Source organism: Tachypleus tridentatus, chromosome 8 (assembly GCF_004210375.1).
Source record: "Tachypleus tridentatus isolate NWPU-2018 chromosome 8, ASM421037v1, whole genome shotgun sequence".
NCBI classification, from domain to species: domain Eukaryota; kingdom Metazoa; phylum Arthropoda; class Merostomata; order Xiphosura; family Limulidae; genus Tachypleus; species Tachypleus tridentatus.
In genome coordinates, this window is record NC_134832.1 from 114,069,715 (window position 1) to 114,087,336 (window position 17,622).

General features: G+C 32.5%; 1 protein-coding gene across 2 annotated transcripts in view; it reads left to right on the forward strand.

The window, feature by feature from the left end:
* Nucleotides 1-17,622, forward strand: part of LOC143223244 (lysophospholipid acyltransferase 6-like) — a 56,340-nt gene that overhangs the window by 16,534 nt on the left and 22,184 nt on the right. For both annotated transcript variants that reach the window (XM_076450937.1, XM_076450938.1), the window contains 5 exons: nucleotides 640-785; nucleotides 2,053-2,130; nucleotides 4,626-4,718; nucleotides 4,964-5,074; nucleotides 13,484-13,619. In XM_076450937.1, coding sequence (XP_076307052.1) covers nucleotides 640-785; nucleotides 2,053-2,130; nucleotides 4,626-4,718; nucleotides 4,964-5,074; nucleotides 13,484-13,619 — 564 coding nt within the window. The remainder of the gene's footprint in view (nucleotides 1-639; nucleotides 786-2,052; nucleotides 2,131-4,625; nucleotides 4,719-4,963; nucleotides 5,075-13,483; nucleotides 13,620-17,622) is intronic.

Sequence of the window (17,622 nt, forward strand, 5' to 3'; positions counted from 1 at the left end):
AAAAGGTGTACATTATGTTTGGGCAAATACAGTAATTTTCTTATCTAATATCAACTTTTACACTCAATGGTTTATTTCTTGTGGTTATATGTAAACTGAAGAAATAGTTACTAATATTTTCAAAATATGTATAGCTGAATTATGGAGACTTATTAAAAACCAAAACAACTTCTATGAAGTTTAAATTTGCAAGCTGTGTTACTTTTTGAAAGCTAGTTTTGATCTTCAAAAGTATGATTCAGCAACATATCCTGTGTATTGCCCTTTGATCTTAGCATTACATGCACAGCAAATTTTATCTTGTTCAGAATTTGTGTAAAGCAATTTTTTTATTCAATTGAGCTCTGCCATAGTACAACCTTTATTTTGAATGATCTTTTATGGTAACTTGGAAATTATTCCTTTCAACAAAATAGGCACATTAGGTATCATAACCTTATCATAGCCAATTGAATTATTTTAAACTGAACACTTTATTCACTAAAGTTTCTTGCAGCTTCCAACTTTATCATTTTTGAAACTTTGAAAATTGTTTTGAAAATTAGTTTTGACAATGTTTTATGTGAATGAGTTTCTATATTTTTCACATTGAGCCTGAAGAAATAAACAATAAATATTATTAATTTTGGTTTATTTCAGTTTAACTTCCTCATATGTCAGTTTATAGCCTTGCTGCTTGCCATTGTATATAAGAAAATGCTTCCACCTAATAAAGTCGCACCTGAAGTTCGACATACAGCTGCTTTAATGATTGGAATCGTACTTGGGTATTTTTGTTTTGGGCAGTAAGTATTTTTCGTATTTTTGCAATAATCATAAGTTTTACTGAGTTGTTTTTTTCATATGTTTCAGTGTGGAATATTGTTTCATAGATGTGACATTTTAATTAAAGATATTGAGTTGCCAAATTAATATTAATGTGAATTTTTTTTAAACTCTTAAGACTTTAAATTATTTATTTGACAAAAAACACTAAAGTACACATTGTATGTTGTGTAAAATTAAATAGTGTATCTATAATTACTTATTGCATAAGACAATAACTCTCTACAGCATCTAAAAGGGTAATTTTTGTATAAATATGCTAGGAATTTAAATGCTTTAGTGTACAAAAAAAATTTAATATTCTAATTTCACTAATGTTTCAATTAATTGTTAGATATTTCTAATAAGTTGTAGTAAAGAAGCATAATTTAATGTGGTATCTTTCATAGTGAAAGGAACAATCCTAACCTTGTAAGTCAGAGGCTCAGAAACTAGTAATTTGCAAATGAACTTTTAACTTCTGGCACAAAACCAGATGTATTGTTTCTTTGTGTGTATTCTGGACATGCAATATGTTTTAATGTCTTGTGGCTTATACCTTTACGATTTTCTTCAATTCCTGTTAATTTATTCATAGCATATATGGAAATGTAAATAATAAATCAGGAGTTTCATACATAGTAAAGGCACTATTTATCAGTGAAAGAATATTTACACAGAATAATGAATTTACTTTTATACTTGACCTAGAGTAACCTAAAGAGATACTTTCTAATGACTTAATAAAATAATAAACTAACATTTAATCAGTTACTTAACATTAGAATAAAAAGGCTTAGAAAACTTGTATATTTTGAGGACAAAAATTTATTTTTTGATCAGACTTGAAAACCATAAACTTCAGTAATAAAAAGTTTAACCTTTCATATATGACATTGAAGTTATTTAAATTACTTACTGGCATTCTTTACCCTTAAAAACTGTATTTACACTTAAATGCAATAATCACTCAGTAGAAATAAATGTAATTATAGCCAACAACAGTAAAATATGTCCTACCAAAAACTTTTGTTAACATAATCTGTCATCAGTATTTTACATTTAAATCATTGTCTTCATTAGATATTAGTGCTCTTTAAGATAGAAATCTTCATTAATTTCTTCAGTCAATCATAGTGCTACTTGTCATATAATTTATTAAACATCAATAATTAATATATATCAATTTTTAAGAGTTATTATATCACATTATTATAAGATTTAAAAGTATTAATTTTCTCTCTACAGCCAAATCAGCCACTTGTGTGTCTTGGGTACTCTGTCATACATTATAATGAACAATGTAAATCCTCAGATTATGCACAGGTAAGATTTCTTGAATGGTCAGTTAATTGTTGACATTTTTAAATGTCATAAATACTATAAAAATATGGTATCTTCATCTTAACTGAGTTTTGAATCCAATGGATTTGATACTAAGTCCATAATCAGGTCAGGAATAGGTATTGGAATTAAAAATTAGGTAAGAAATGTTGATACCTCCCAAATTATTTTTTTGATTTAATTTTAATAAGTTTATATAATTGGGGGACCTTCATTATTTGATAACTACTGGAGTGAGAAATGTTGTAATCTTACTGAAGATTAAAACCAAATAATAAGTTGCAGTGACTAATTTTTTAATCAATTTTTAGAGATTAATATTGGATAGGATTACACGATTGTTATTTGTGAGCTCCTTCTGTGTGGTTGAAGAAAGTTGAATAATTGTGTAAATACAAGTTTAAGTAATTTAAATAATTTCTTTAGAGAATAATTATTAACTAATGTTTTAGCATTAAGAAGTTTGCAGTAAAAGCTAAAACTGGAATATATTGCAAGTTTTTTTTTTTCATTACACCAAATCTATAATTTTTTTTATGAATAAGTATTTTTTTTTCTGATAAATTCAAAAATAAGAGCAGAGTGATATTATTAAAATACCGAATTCTAACAGATGTTAAATTTATTATTATCAGTCGGGAAATGGGTGGATGGATATTGTTAAAATATTAACATTGACTCTTTCAAGGTTTTTTCTACTAGACAACAGTTGTTTAGCTATTGTATGTTTATCACTGATAATGTTGATAGTTAGAAGCAGAGCAAAAATTTTTCTTCAAGGTTAGGATTTTTTCTTTACTTGGCAACATATATTCTGTTACCATGTGTGGTTCTTATCATAACAGTCTTTATGATTAAATAATGCTGAGTGTTTTCTCATGATTATATTTCATGGCCAAATAGTAGTTTGTAAATTAATTGTCTTATAATAGTTGTTACTTTACAGCTGTATGATAGCTGACATTGCTGTGAGTGTAAGAACTGTATCCATAATTATCACTATAACCTAGTCATGAGAATTTATTAACAATTGGCAGTTTTCCAAATTTATTTGTTGCTAAGGCTCATGAAATTAAAAATAATTCTGGAATAAAGGCTGAAGAGGTGGGAGTATACATTATTGCTTGTTTTACTTTATCTCATTCAGAAATAAAACTTGCTCAAAGTTGAGCTTTTAAAAGAAGGTTCATCATGTTTGAACTTTGCACAATGATGGCATGCTATTTGCATTTTAATATTTTGCATATTACTTCCACAATATTTGAACAGTCAGTATTTGGTTAACACGTTTTCATGATTGTACAAAATGTTGAATTTGTAATAGATTTTTCACAAAATTTAATTGAAAGTTTATGCTTTAGCTCAATGTAAAGATAGAATTAATTTTGAAAATGGTAAAGTTCATAGAGGGGCATGATGAAACAAAGAGAAGATAAGTTGATAGTTAAAAAAATTTCAAGTGGTGTTAATTGGAGAAAGGAATCAAAATTATACATTTATTATTGGTTGTAATCCACAAGCGATAAAGTTAGGACTGAAATAATTTGTTGAGAAGGTTCACTTACAAGGTAAACCTTTATACATGATATGCAACAAACTTAAAACTATGTTTTGCTGTTTTGATATGTAGAACTTCTAAAAAAAATGCTTAGAATAATAAAATAATTAAGTTTGGCTAACATACTATAAAATGTAAGGCCATATTATCAGTTAAGTTTATAAAACAGTTTCAATCTGTTTTTGTCCTTTGACTGTTTTTGTTTACAATTTTTTATCTTGACATTTAAAGGATAACCACTAATGCATTAACAATTCTTGAGAGGTCTGAAAAGGGTTTAGACTTTTTTTTGGTCAAAAATCCTTTAGGTATAAATAGTTTGAACACCGTAGATATTGGAAGTTCATATTTTTACACATTGTTTGTAACCAAAAAGAAAATCATCTCCCAAGTTTTCTTAAAAGATGAATAAAAATTTATTGTAATCTCTTAAATAGTTATATTTTGAAAGTTAAACAGATTATAGTTACTTTCTGACTATCAAACTGGTTATTTTTAGATCTGTCTGCTAATTAATTTAAAGTTATTCATAGTTTGATCTTTGGGAAATGTACACATTTCTTTTAATAACCTAATATTTGTATTCAACTTGTTTGAATGGTCATTTAAATTTATCAACTTAAATATTTTGTATAGCCTCTCTAGTATGAATTGTTCTTAAACTGTGGTTACTCTTCTAATCATATTGCACTTAACTGTTATGCCTTGTCTATATGACATTTTAAGTTAAGAATAGCCTGTTTTGTATGAACTGCTGATGTCGTGTTGTTGTCCGTTTTTGTGGGTTTTCTATTTCTGTGTAGCTATTCATTTTTCAAAAATTATTTTCTGCTTATCAAATTTAAGGTCTTTATTTTGTATTAACAGAATACTGAAATCAGTATTTTTGATATGATTTAATGTGTAATCCTTTCTTTAGAGGAGTGTTGTTTGTTGCCCTACTCTACCTTTCCTCTCTTCACCTGCTTCGATTGACTTATGACTATGGTGGTTGGACACTAGATATCACAGGGTAGGACATCTGAATAATATAAAATCAGGCTGTCTTCTGTAGTTTTTGCTGTGTTTAAATTCTATGGTAATCTAACAAAAATAAGACTACCAATATTGTTAAATGTTTTTGTAATAATTTTGTTTTTTTGTGTTTTTTTTCTAAGTTTTAGCACTTATAATTTCTAGGTTTAATATTTGGTGTTACAGCTTTATATTTTATTAAAACTAAATGTAAGTAATGGATTAATTCAAAGTCTCATTTAGACCTGTCATGATTGCAACCCAGAAAGTTAGCAGTGTGGCATTTAGTCTTCATGATGGACTAGCAAGGCCAGAAGAAAAACTTAGCTTGAGCCAAAAGCGATATGCTCTAAGGTTAGTGGTTTATAAAAAACATAAGGTTCCATTTTGTACTTAGTTTTTTGTCAGTTATATCTATTCTGTTATTTTTTCTGTTTTATTGAAAGCATTATTTCATCTAAGTTTAACATGATACTGATTTAGCTACCTTAGATGACAAATTTTTCTTCAAAATATTGAACTTAGTTTTAATTATTTTTTCAAAGTTGCATTTTTATGATATGATTTTTTACATCCTCTCACACAATAGCTTTTCTTATTCAGTGCTGCTGTCTATATGTAAAATATTTCTTCATGTTACTAGTCTTGAAACTCCCATCTACCCTATGATTAATGTGGTTTACTGTGCCTTTGCATGTCAATTATCATGCAACAATCCTCCACCTTATACATGTTACTCCATCTAATCACCACTTCTTAAGGAATCATCACATTAAGATGTTCTGTATTTTTGTGTTAATTTATGTGATACCCACTTTTTGAAAGCAGTACTTACATTTCTACAGTTCCTTGTTAATTGTAATCTATTACTCAATTAACTTGCCTTTTGTTTTTTCATTTGCTTTGAGATTTTTATTTTATTTTTTGTTACAGAAGCTTGTTCCTTTTAGTGGTGAACACTGATCAACTATAAGTCTTCAAAGAATATATTAACTGCTGCCTAGTGCCTCTGCTTCACCTCTGTGCAGAGGGTCCCAGAGGTTGGTGTTGCATGGGCCTGGCTCTTCTTATCTTGTGAACTGTAGTTGCTTGGGAGGCCATCTGGTGATATGTGTATTCTAGCTTCTGTTTGGTCCTATCTGGGGGATGTTATACAGGTTGTACCCTGCTACTCTAAGAGCTGCACCTCAATGGAGTTGGGCCCAAAAGGATGATGTTCCACAGGGTAGTGTAACAAGGATTATTGGGAATGTCACATTGAAGTTGGGTTAGAGTGTAGGCTTATTCCACCAATCTCGGTGTATACTCGTGGCCAGTAATGAATACTGTTGAGATGAGATGTTCCACAAGACTACTAATATATTTTTCTCAATGTTTTGCTTCATACAAGTGCCTGTTCCAGGCTGTACCGACCCATGGACTTTCATGGGTAAAACAGAAGGAAATTGCTGCCCATCCCTGCTGTCTCTTTGATTGAATAAATCTGGGATTATCTGTTTTTTTCAAAATAGGGAGTTAGGGGTTACCCAGTGCACTGTCTCCAATGTTTGCATACTTCTGTATTCCCTAATGCATTCCCTCTCTCCTTCTCGTGAAACATGGGAGTCCTTACCAGTTCCGAGCTACTGAAGTGGTGGACCATGGGAGAAACTTTCTGGATGTGCTCAATTACATTCAGTAGAGAGTATGGAAGTGGTATTCTGCTGGCGTTGATGTTATGTGTCCTCCACTTGACTCAATAAAAGTATTAAGAGTAGGTCTGCCATACTGCAGTTGACCTCCTCCCCTAGTTGGGATTTCTCTTCGTACTATGGTCACTAAGTTTTTTGCCTCATGCACCTAACCTCTGTGTGGTGGATCCTAGTAGTTGATGTTGCATGATCCTAGGTTGATTCACCCCAGTACTGTGGTTACTATATGAATTAGCTACTCAGTCATGAGCTCCAACTGCTGTGCAGGCATATCTGGAGAATGATGTTGTATAGAGCACATGTGGTCTCTCCTGGCATTCTACATCTGTGAGGGTTACACCTAGAGGCTGATGGTGTGCAGTATGGATCCAGTTTTATGGGATTTGGAATGAAACACCTCACTGGCACACACTCCTTACCATTGTTTGGATGTTGGATTTGTGGGTAGTTGATACTAATTATGGATTTATTCAGTTGAATTGTATAACATTTTCTATTCCCGTTCTATCCAATTTTAGTTAAAGGTGGTGTGGAGCCTCTTTCTACCACAATGTATGTTTGACACTGCCTGATTTTGGACTGGATTTTGACCTTCCAGTTAGATTGTTGCACCCTAGCTGCTTATCACTAAGAGATGCATCCATTTTATCTCCTCACCATTCTATCTGTGACAGGGGACTCTACATACATTTTTCTCCTGCAATATGTTTCTGTAGATTTTAGCTAAATGTAGTGCAGGACCACCTCAGTTTTTTTTTCATTTTTTGGATATGCATCTCACAATTTCTGCCTATTTATGTGACACTTATTACCACAGTGGGCAAGAAGTATTTCTGGTTCAGAAGTGATAAGATCTTCCATGAGTGTTTCTCTTCTAATAGGGGGTTCAAACTCCATCAATGGTCATTAGATGCTTTCAAAAGATACCTATCTGTACATCTTCTGCACCAGTCCCTCCACTATTTTACTGTGGTATTCTAACTCTTTTGTGAGGAGAAGTAAGATAACGTATCAGAAGCTTTTATTTGCTAAGTGAAAATATATTTTCAATAGATACTCTTTCCCCCAATGCATGGGGTAGATGGGAGTTTTACAGGTAGTGGCATGCAAAAAATATTGCATACAGAGGGCAAGAACTGCAAGAGAAAAACAATTGTATGAGGAAGGTAAATATCTATCAGAAATATATTTTTAGTATAGGAAAACAATAGCTTTTGCATTTTCAAAAATCTACAAAAGAATATATGTTGCATGCATGTTAAGACAACTGTTCTTTTTGTGCCATTTAGTCAGATGTAGTTTAGTGATGCTCTGGTTAGTTGACTTTTCAATAATATAAGAATAAACACATTCAGCATTAGCAGTATCAGGTTATTTATTTTGATTTATAATAGTGTACTTTTTCTTTTATAAAAACTTTCTTACCTCCTTGTCACATAAAGCAATCTCAATTCCTGTTTGTCCTCCAACCATTGCAAAAACAAAATTTGCAATCAGTGCACCAATCTTTTTATCCCATCAGTTTCACACCATTTCAGAACATGTACATATCACAAGTATTATGCCATCTATATTGGCACAGCTTGCTCCCTCTGCTGTTCCTGCTGAACCCTCACTTTTTCAAGTACTATGGCATTGTTTAGATGTACATTTTTTAACTTGTGGCTACCATTTATTACCTTATTTGCCATTTCAGTTCTTCACTTGTTTCAAAAATATTTTGTTTTCCTATTTGTAATTCAGTAACAAAAAATAAGTAGTATGAATTTGTAATTAATGTAAATAATGACTTTTCAGAAATCAAGTGTGACTTTATCTGCTGAGGAGGTACAGGCTCACAGGGATTTTAATTCATATATTCAGCTGGTGATTCAGGCTTTTCATGTGATAACGTGTTTGAGGAAGAATGTAATCAATGAATAGACACTATGGACTCTTTTGACATCTATCAGTTGCTGTGCCTCCATATTATTCTATTAGAGGAAGAATTGTTCTTCTTCCCAAGGGATGCGTGATAAGATTTTCAATGTGTACATTTCACACCTGCTTAATATACTTGTGGTAGGTAGTGTTTAGATGCCCTTTGTATGGTTTGTTCACAAGGGAGAATTATGTATTTCATGTAATCTGTTTTCAGATATTGGTATGTTAGGTATTTATGTGTCATTTGTCATTTAAGTTACTTTAAATGCAATGCAATTTAGTTCTTAATTATTACTTCATATTTTGGGCCAGTGTAATCCTTTTTGCATGTTTGTAAATATCAAGTACTTTGTAGACTTGGCAAGTTTTATGGTTGTTACTTCATTATTAATAAATATACTTAGGCATGTTTAGATTGTGTATTGGATACATATTCTTACTACTAGTAACATGTAATTTGTTGTCTCTTTTTAGTTGGGTTTTTTTTTTCTTCATTGTTAATTATGTTCCTTCTCATCCTCTTTTTTCATTAATGTAGGCTTTAATTCAGTGTCCTTCTTCAATTAGGCTAATTTATTAGAATTGTAGGCTAGATTTTAATTATTACTGTTTTCTAGTAATTTTTGTTGATATGCACATTCTTTATTATTGCATAGTTTGTGGATTAGGTACCTTTAGATTGTTTCTAATAATGAGAAACCCATTTGAAATAAAAATGTATCTCAGAATGGCTGGTACACGTATTAACACTTTTATTGATAAGGAGAGAACAATGTTTCGACCTTTCTTGGTCATCTTCAGGTTAAGAAAGAGAGTTTGCAAGTGACTGTTGCTGGACACATTTTAGTGACGAGAGTATAAACTGGTACGGGATTGTAGGAGGCTCTTCTGTTGGATGTTTGGATATTAATTAGTATAGGTATAAAGGTGTTCCTTTATATTGGTTTAATTTTGGTTTTAGTTGCTGTATAAGTAGGGCCTCTTTGATTTTGCATCAATACAAGACTCACTCATATATCCTTTGTCTTCTAGGTTCATTTCATTGACTGGTAACTGAGATATCGATTATTAATGTGTTTTATGGGTAATTTTAGTTAGTTAGCATATCTATTATTATTATTATTATTATTATTATTATTACATACTTTGTGGACTACATACATTTCAATGGTTTGCCTGCATGATGTTTGTCTGTTATTTATTAACCAGGTACGTTTCATAGTTTATACTTTAAATATCTTTACTATAGTAATATCTAATTCATTGTCCTATCTGAATATTTTTTCTTGTATTTATTAACAATGTACCTTATACTATTTTTTATCAATGTGTGGGACTTGAAATTTATGCTTTGTTACATCACTGATGTGGTCATTTCTTTCTTTTCATAGGACTGAGCTAGACTTTGGCTTATTTTTCAATGTTCTTGATCCTAGAAACCTCATTTTTTCTTAATTTATAATTAAATGTTCCTTATCCAGAGTACTCACTTTGTCAATATTTACTTATTGCTCCAAGTTGAATTTTCCACTTCAGAGCCATACCTTTTGAATTAACGTCAGCTCTTTAAGTGTTCTGTTGGAGAGTATAAACTGTTGCACAACATATTCACTCAATGAGTTTTTGCATTCTTCCTCCTAGGGATAACTGCTCCTGCTTGTTCTTCCCTTTCACAGTTCAGAAACTACATTCTTCTCTTATAGGATGCTGAATTGATGGGATACCTGATAACAGGATGAAAACCTGTTCTTACCCCTATCAAAATTGTATTTGGGAGGGCTCATTCTTTATAATATTGGTGAGCCACTGCCTTCTCGTCTTCAGTTGGGAGTGAACAGTTCACATGTACCTTTCAGTAGACTCCCCTTTATTATGCAATTTCTTTTTGTATTTCTGGATTGGTGGTTACAGTCTAGACCACAGAGGTTTTACTGCTTACACAATCTGATCTGAATTTGCATTGATTCTTATACTCATCTTTAGAGCATTAGGTCTCTTACATTTACTCTTGGGAGATTTTAAATCTCTGGATCAGTTGAGGAGAGTTCTCTCCTTATCACGTTTCTCAAGTCTTAAGTAGTTTGTCAAGTTTTGTCCCACTTACTTCTCCAATAGGAGTTGGTGGTTAGAGTACATTTTGACATCTCTGTAGTGAACACTTAACTCACTGAGCCAGGCATGTACCAATACCAAGTCTGTGCTTTCAGATCCTGGATCTCATTTCTGGGCTCACAGTCACTATCCTTTGGTCTTTCCTTGCTTTTTTTTCCTAGCTCCCTGAATTTGATGATGGATTGATTGTCTTCTCCCAGTGAGATTCTTCTCAAGAAGTGGTCCCTCATTACACAGATGTGTTCTTGGTTTTGATCTTTATGGTCATTCTTATCTACAGTTAGACCTTTATTTTCCTGTTCCATCTACCTTCTCTCCCTTGGGACCTATTTCCAACTCTTTCTTGCTTGTGTTTTCTTCATTCAGATATTTATGCCTTTCATGTTACCTGCATCCATTTAGCATTTTGTGTATATCATCCTCTATCCCAACTAGTCCTTCTTCCATAAGGTGTGATGGCAATTTAGGTGGTTTGGCATTCCCATCCATTTTCTTACCTTCTTTTTCAAACCTGCCCTGCTATTCCAATCCTGTTTGGTTTCCATAACAGTTCACTCCTTAAAGAGATATGTGATACATACTGTCTCCTTTGAGGGTTCGTTTTCTCAACCTTTTATGTTCTGGAATCCTTCTACCTGCCTTTCCTTGTCAAGCTCACTGGTTGGGTTCATTTACTCATTAGGCTGGCATATTTGTATTTATCATTGGAAGAGCACCATATTCACAACATTCTTCTCATCAGATTCATCATATCACTATGTCCTTGGCTGTACCATCTTGACATCCTTTGGAAAAGATAGTTCAGACTGGAATGTGGACTACTGATACCTTCACCACACATTATCTACATGACATTGCTGTATTTTCCTCTAGTGGATATTGTTGACTTCCCATAGCAATTCTACTTCACCTTTTAAGTTCACCTTTTGACTGGGGTAAGTCTGATGTTTTTCTTTTTATGCTTTCTTTCCAACTTCCCTAATTGTAGCATTTACTTTATGGATCCAACCTTTGGCAGGTGTTGCCTGGTAAGGTATGCTTTATATATTTAAAAACGGCTGGTATGAGTAGATAAAGCACTACTAGAGGTGCAAACAATGTTTCAACCTTCTTAGGTCACTTGTTTGCTCCTCTAGTGCTTTATCTACCCATACCAGCCATTTTTAAATATAATTTTATATGCAAATGTATTTTCTCATCATCATGGAAGGTATGCTTTGCCTCAAACCCACACTAGTTTCAAGTAACTGTATAATACTCACTGTAGAGATGGAGTGTTTCTCTAAGACTACTGGCTGCTTACCCAGTGGCATACATACATATTGTATTAGGTATTATTCATTTCCAGTCTGTGGTGGACTGTCATTTGTGGACTTCACTAATAGAACACAAGGGGATTTCTTTCCATCCCTGCTAACCATTTGATTGCATATGTCGGGGTTGGTCTGCTTTTCAAAAAGGAGAATCTCGGGTACCCATTGCACAGTCTTCAGTGTGATGTGCCTCTGAAATCCCCATTGTCCCCTCCCCAATTTTTATTTTTCTTCTAGTGGAGCACAGAAATCCTTACCACTCCCAGTTTCCAATTGCTGGTGTGATGGACCGTGAAGGTTTTCTCCTGAGTGAGTTTTGATATTTAATTTACATTACTCATGTTTATTGATTCACTGAGAAAAGGATAAAGCTATTTAAATTACTTCCAGACAAAGTAACTATCAGTTGATGATGTGTGTCTCTTGAATGTTTTTACCTGGGTGAGCTGCACTGGATAAAATAACTTATTCAATTTATACTGTTTTCTCTATATATTTTTGCCTATGTAAACTCCACTTGACAAATTAACTTAATCTTTTGATGATTCATTTCCTCTGGATGTTCTTGCCCAGGGGACCACACTAGCCACTATACCTTTTCTTTTTAAAATGAAAAATGTCTACTTGAATTTTCTCTTCATATATTTGCCCAGGTGGGCCTCACTGAACAAAATAACTTCATCCTCTTTTAGCTGCATTTTCCCTTGTTATTTTTGCCAAGGTGAACTGTGCTAGTTAATATCACTTCTACAATTGATAAAAACAAATAAGCCTTCTAGTTTTCCCTGAATATTTTTACTCAGTTGGACCTCACTGGAAAAACGTACCTTAATCAGTTGATAAGAACAAACACCAGACTTGCATTTCTGCTGAATGTTTTTTGCCCTGGTGGATTGTACCAAACAAAGTAAATTGATCTATTGATGTTATCATGAGTAGGTTACATGGATTTCATGCCCTAGCTGCTTGCTGTTTTTCTGTATTTTTTTTCTCTAATTTCTCTTCAACCTGCTAATGCCACTTAAAGGCTATGGATCATCATCTATCAGGCTGAGGTTTGATAGGTACCTACCTCATTCTATAATATCTTTCTGCAGCTCTCATGTATCTGACATCCACATCTGTGATTCAATGTAAATATTTCTGGCTTGGTTTTTAATACAGGTATGATATCAGATACAATTCTGTGGCAAACAATACATATATGTTCTTCTTTAGCACAAACAGCAATACCATCACTTTTTCAGTGCTATAAAAATTATTAATTACTGCAGTTGTGTCAGTATGTTCATTTCTACCTAGATAATGTTACTTTCCTATTTCATAGGTGTGCTTCATTTTCATCTCATACCATACCCATTTATTTTGGGTAGTTGCTTAATGCTTGGTTTGATTCTAGCTTTGTGCGAGAGGAGGTAATAACGTTTTAAAAATTCACATTTTCTTACATTGAAACTGTACTTCCAATAGGTACTTCTCTCCACTCATGCTCTTCCCACCTTTCCTCACTACTGCTAAAGTTTTTATGTTCATACCTACTAATTTTTGAAAGTGGGGATTAGTTGTAATAGCAGAGGAAGATAAATTGTCAGTATAGATAATACAATACTATTGATAGAGAGTAGTCACATGATAGCTTTTTGTGAGTTGAGGTAAGCATCTGTCACAAATACACTTAGTGTTAGTAAATGTTAACGTTTTTAAAAATGTGTTGGTGTTTTCAGACAAAGTCCATCAATGCTGGAGTTTTTCAGTTACATATTTCACTTTCAAGCTCTTATGTGTGGCCCTCTAATATTTTACAAAGACTACATTGAATTTGTTGAAGGAAAGCCTTACAGCAGAGTCGAGCACTCTAAGGTAAGGTTTTCAGACCTATTATAGTATATAAATATACATTTTCTCAAACTGTTATTAATCAATGTAAATAATAATAGATTATATAATGGAGGGATAAATTAAATAGTAGTGTTCAAAGTTTCAGACTATAACTACTTATTTTGCTTATGGACAGACCCTGGAAGGTCATCCTTAATACTAGTAAAAGTTGCTAAAGAATATAGTGATACTCATATTATTAAATTATTTGGATACATATATAATAAATGTAAAGAAATCCATGTTTAAACTATCAGATAGTTTGGGAGAGAATAATGTTGTGTAATCTATGTTTTCATTATTTTAATTTAAATATTTGCTAGAGGGTGCATAACATTTAAGGTGAGAGTTTATAAAAGTAGTCATAGTATCTAGTAACTCCCCATACTTTGTAGAAGCGAATTCAATGTCAACAGAAGAATCAAATGATGTTGTAATGGGTGATAATCAAGTAATGGTTGATCGAGTAAAGATGTGTTTCTGTAAGATAATTAGTAAATTAGTGAGTATTTGTTATCAATAAAGGAAATTTCTTTTCAAAGTTATTGGTGAATTTAGACTTAAGGTAGTTTAAGATTTTCTTTTTGTTAAATTTTGTATTTAAAGGGAGTCTTATAGGAAGGTGTAGCTGTATCATCATTAAAGAAGGTATAAATTAATTTATTATTGTTATGTGGACTAGATGTCAGGGTTTTAGGTATGTGTATAGGTCAGATTTTTACAATAGGTATCTGACTTCTTGGCAATAACATTTCAAAAACAAGCATGTAGCACACATTCCACTTGTTTCAAAATAATGTATTCAAAACAATTCAAACATGTACACAAATGCTTATTATACAGTTGAATCACTGCAGTTGAGTCTAGAGCTTTCAATAATTTTTTTTTATGTTAAACTCCATACAAGACAAATTAATCTCCCCCTATATTTGTTATTACAATACAAACTGCGATACTTTAGAAATTGCCAATATATGCTCTTAATGGTTCAACTCGCAATCACACAGTCTAATTTCACTTTTTTTCCAAATTTACTAATTTGCATACTTGGATTAACTTGGTCACCTATATATATATTGTCCAGTGATGACTAGAACTTTCTACAGACTATAAGATGTTATGATGTAATGAAATTCATTTAAAGCAGGGGTCACTAAACTTTTTTTCACAGGGGGCCAGATTACTTGGGGAATGAGAAGAGTGGGCCGCATGATCATTATGTTCAATACTCATAAGCTAGAAGGAAAGCTCTCTGTAAAAGACTTAACATTAAGTTTAGGATGCCACATTAGCCATATGGGAGTAGCATGCAATACACACATATAATAAAAAAACAAACAGAAATACAACTAACATTTTTATTTACCAAAGGGTTATCAAAGAAGGTGACATTAGCAAAAACAGTTGTCACATTGCACATAGTGAGTACATATCTGAATTTCACTAAGCTGCAAAAAAGTTAGTGAGAGTTATGAAACTGGCATTTGGCTTTCAAAATATCTTCAATGTTTGGTTTTGAATTGCTACATCTAATCATTAAAATTGCTTTCAAATGTTTATTAGTTAACCTTGATCGATATACCGACTTCACATACTTCTTTTTTGAAAATACTTGTTCACAGACATAAGTTGTTCAGAACACTGATGCCATACCAGATGCGAACTGCTTCAGCTTTGGAAAATCATCTTCAGTTATGCAGCTGTAAAATTCAATAAGTTGCCCTTCTCTGTGTTTTGCTTTCAACAAGTCATTTTCTTGGAAATTGATGACCTCCAGCTGAAGTTCCACTGGCACATCATCAATGACACAATCGAAAGGATTCTGAAAAAGGAGAATGTCACTTTCAATTTTGTCGAGATCTGAAAATCTCTCTAAAAATGCTTATTTAAATCACCAATAAACTTTTTTTCTGAAACTCCAGGTTGACATCTTCTGTGATTCCAGCATCATACTCATTGAAACACTGAAAATGAGAGAGGTTTCCTCCTTCCATATGTGCTTCAAACAATAACAGCTTTCTCTGAAATCCTTTGATGATTCTATAGAGATCATAGACAAGGTTATTCGTCCCCTGAAGTTTCAAGTTCAATTCATTCATGTGGGATGTGATGTCAACAAAAAATGATAACTTTGACAACCAGGTTGGATCCGACAAAAGTGGATTGGCTCTGTATTTCTCTTCTCAGCTTATAAAAATGAGACAAGACTTTACCACAGCTGAGCCACCTCACTGCTGTGTGATAAGACAAGTCACAGAAATCTGAATCAATTTCTTCAAGACACGCCTTGAAAAATGTTTCTCCAGTTATTCTTCTGTGCATGCTGCAAACTGATGCCAACTCTTCCGTGATCTGAAAGTCCAAATTAACTCCACGAATAAACACGAGAAGTTGTGACATACTCGAGATCAGTAGACTCATCCAGTGCCAGAGAATAACATAGGAAGTTTCTATCTTTATGGTGTATTTGTAATGCCATGTTTTCTCCAAGTTCTTCTGCTCTCTGTACAACTGAATTTGCTGAAAGGCTGATACTTTCAAAGAAATTGGCTTTTTCAGGACACAACTCATTTGCTGTTTCCATCATACACTCTTTGATGAAGTTGCCATCAGTAAAAGGTTTTTCTCGCTCTGCCATCCTATGCACTATTTTGTAACTTGTACGAGTGACAGATTCATTTTCAGCAAACTTTCTCGTGAAGAGATTCTTTTGTGATTCAAAAACACGTTTCATTTGCTGAAAATTTCCAATATGTTGATAGATGTTTTGTTTCATAGTGATGCCAAAGATTGTACTCTTTCAAAACAGCAACATATGCCTCAATATGAATAAATGGGCAGCAAGGACGAAAGAAGAATTTTCCTATTGTTTCTTTTTATCACAACGTCTTGTGTTTGCCAGCTTAAAGCGACTATCGGTGTGATTTATTTTGTTATGACATTTGGACATTTGATAAAATGTCACTTTTTATTTCCAAGCGGCTAGCTGCTGGTGACCCAGACAAAATGACCTCGAGGGCTGTATCAGGCCCGCTGGCCTTAGTTTGGTGATCCCTGATTTAAAGCAAAGAGAAAAATTCAGAACGTTCAAGTAATATATATGTCACTTCACAACATTTGACTACACAATAAATGATTTGTAAACAGGTACAGAGGCAATCTTGCCATAACTATTGCTTCTAAAAATAACTAACTGTAATGTTCAGTATAATCTAAATAATACTCTCACATTAAATTTAAAATTAACAACCATGTATATCTAACACTAGATCTTTTTATTTTTACACCAAATATCTGAAAAGAACCTCTTAAGTATATGGATACTACCTAGGCCCAATGGACCTAACTCATAACCATTGTACTTGTTACAATTTACATGGTAATAACTTTTAATATATTAAGTTTATCTTCACAAAATTTGGTAGACTTAGCAAAAATTACAAGGCTTTTGCTCACAGAAAATCAGTTTTTTTAATGAAGTATTTTTATTAATATTTGTTCATGAAATTGTTAATTTTTTTTTAACTAGTACAAGAGCAAAGGATTTTCATTTTGAGATAAAAAATACTTCTTTGTCACAAAAATTTCATATTTCACTTGTATAATCTTTAGAACCTCGTAAATGAAAATACAAATTTTTTCAGGAAAACGTTTATTACTTGATTCTTCAGCCTGTAGAAAACTCATAAAATATAATGAAAAGAAAAATTGTAAAATAAGAAATAAAATGAACAGCTGTGTTCTTGTTTTCTTTATTATTAACCAAGAGGTTTCAAATACTTACCCTGAGAGTTTCAACTGTTAAACATATCCTATAAATTTTCTGTGCATATTTTACTTTCAACATCTAAGGTTAAACCCAGCTTAAATAACTCAAATCACTAACCATCTGAACCTGTCTTTATGCAATGTCCAATAAACATTGTAAGTTCTGAGCCTCCCCAATTCATTTACATTGCAGGTGATTCAGCACTACTGCTCTTCT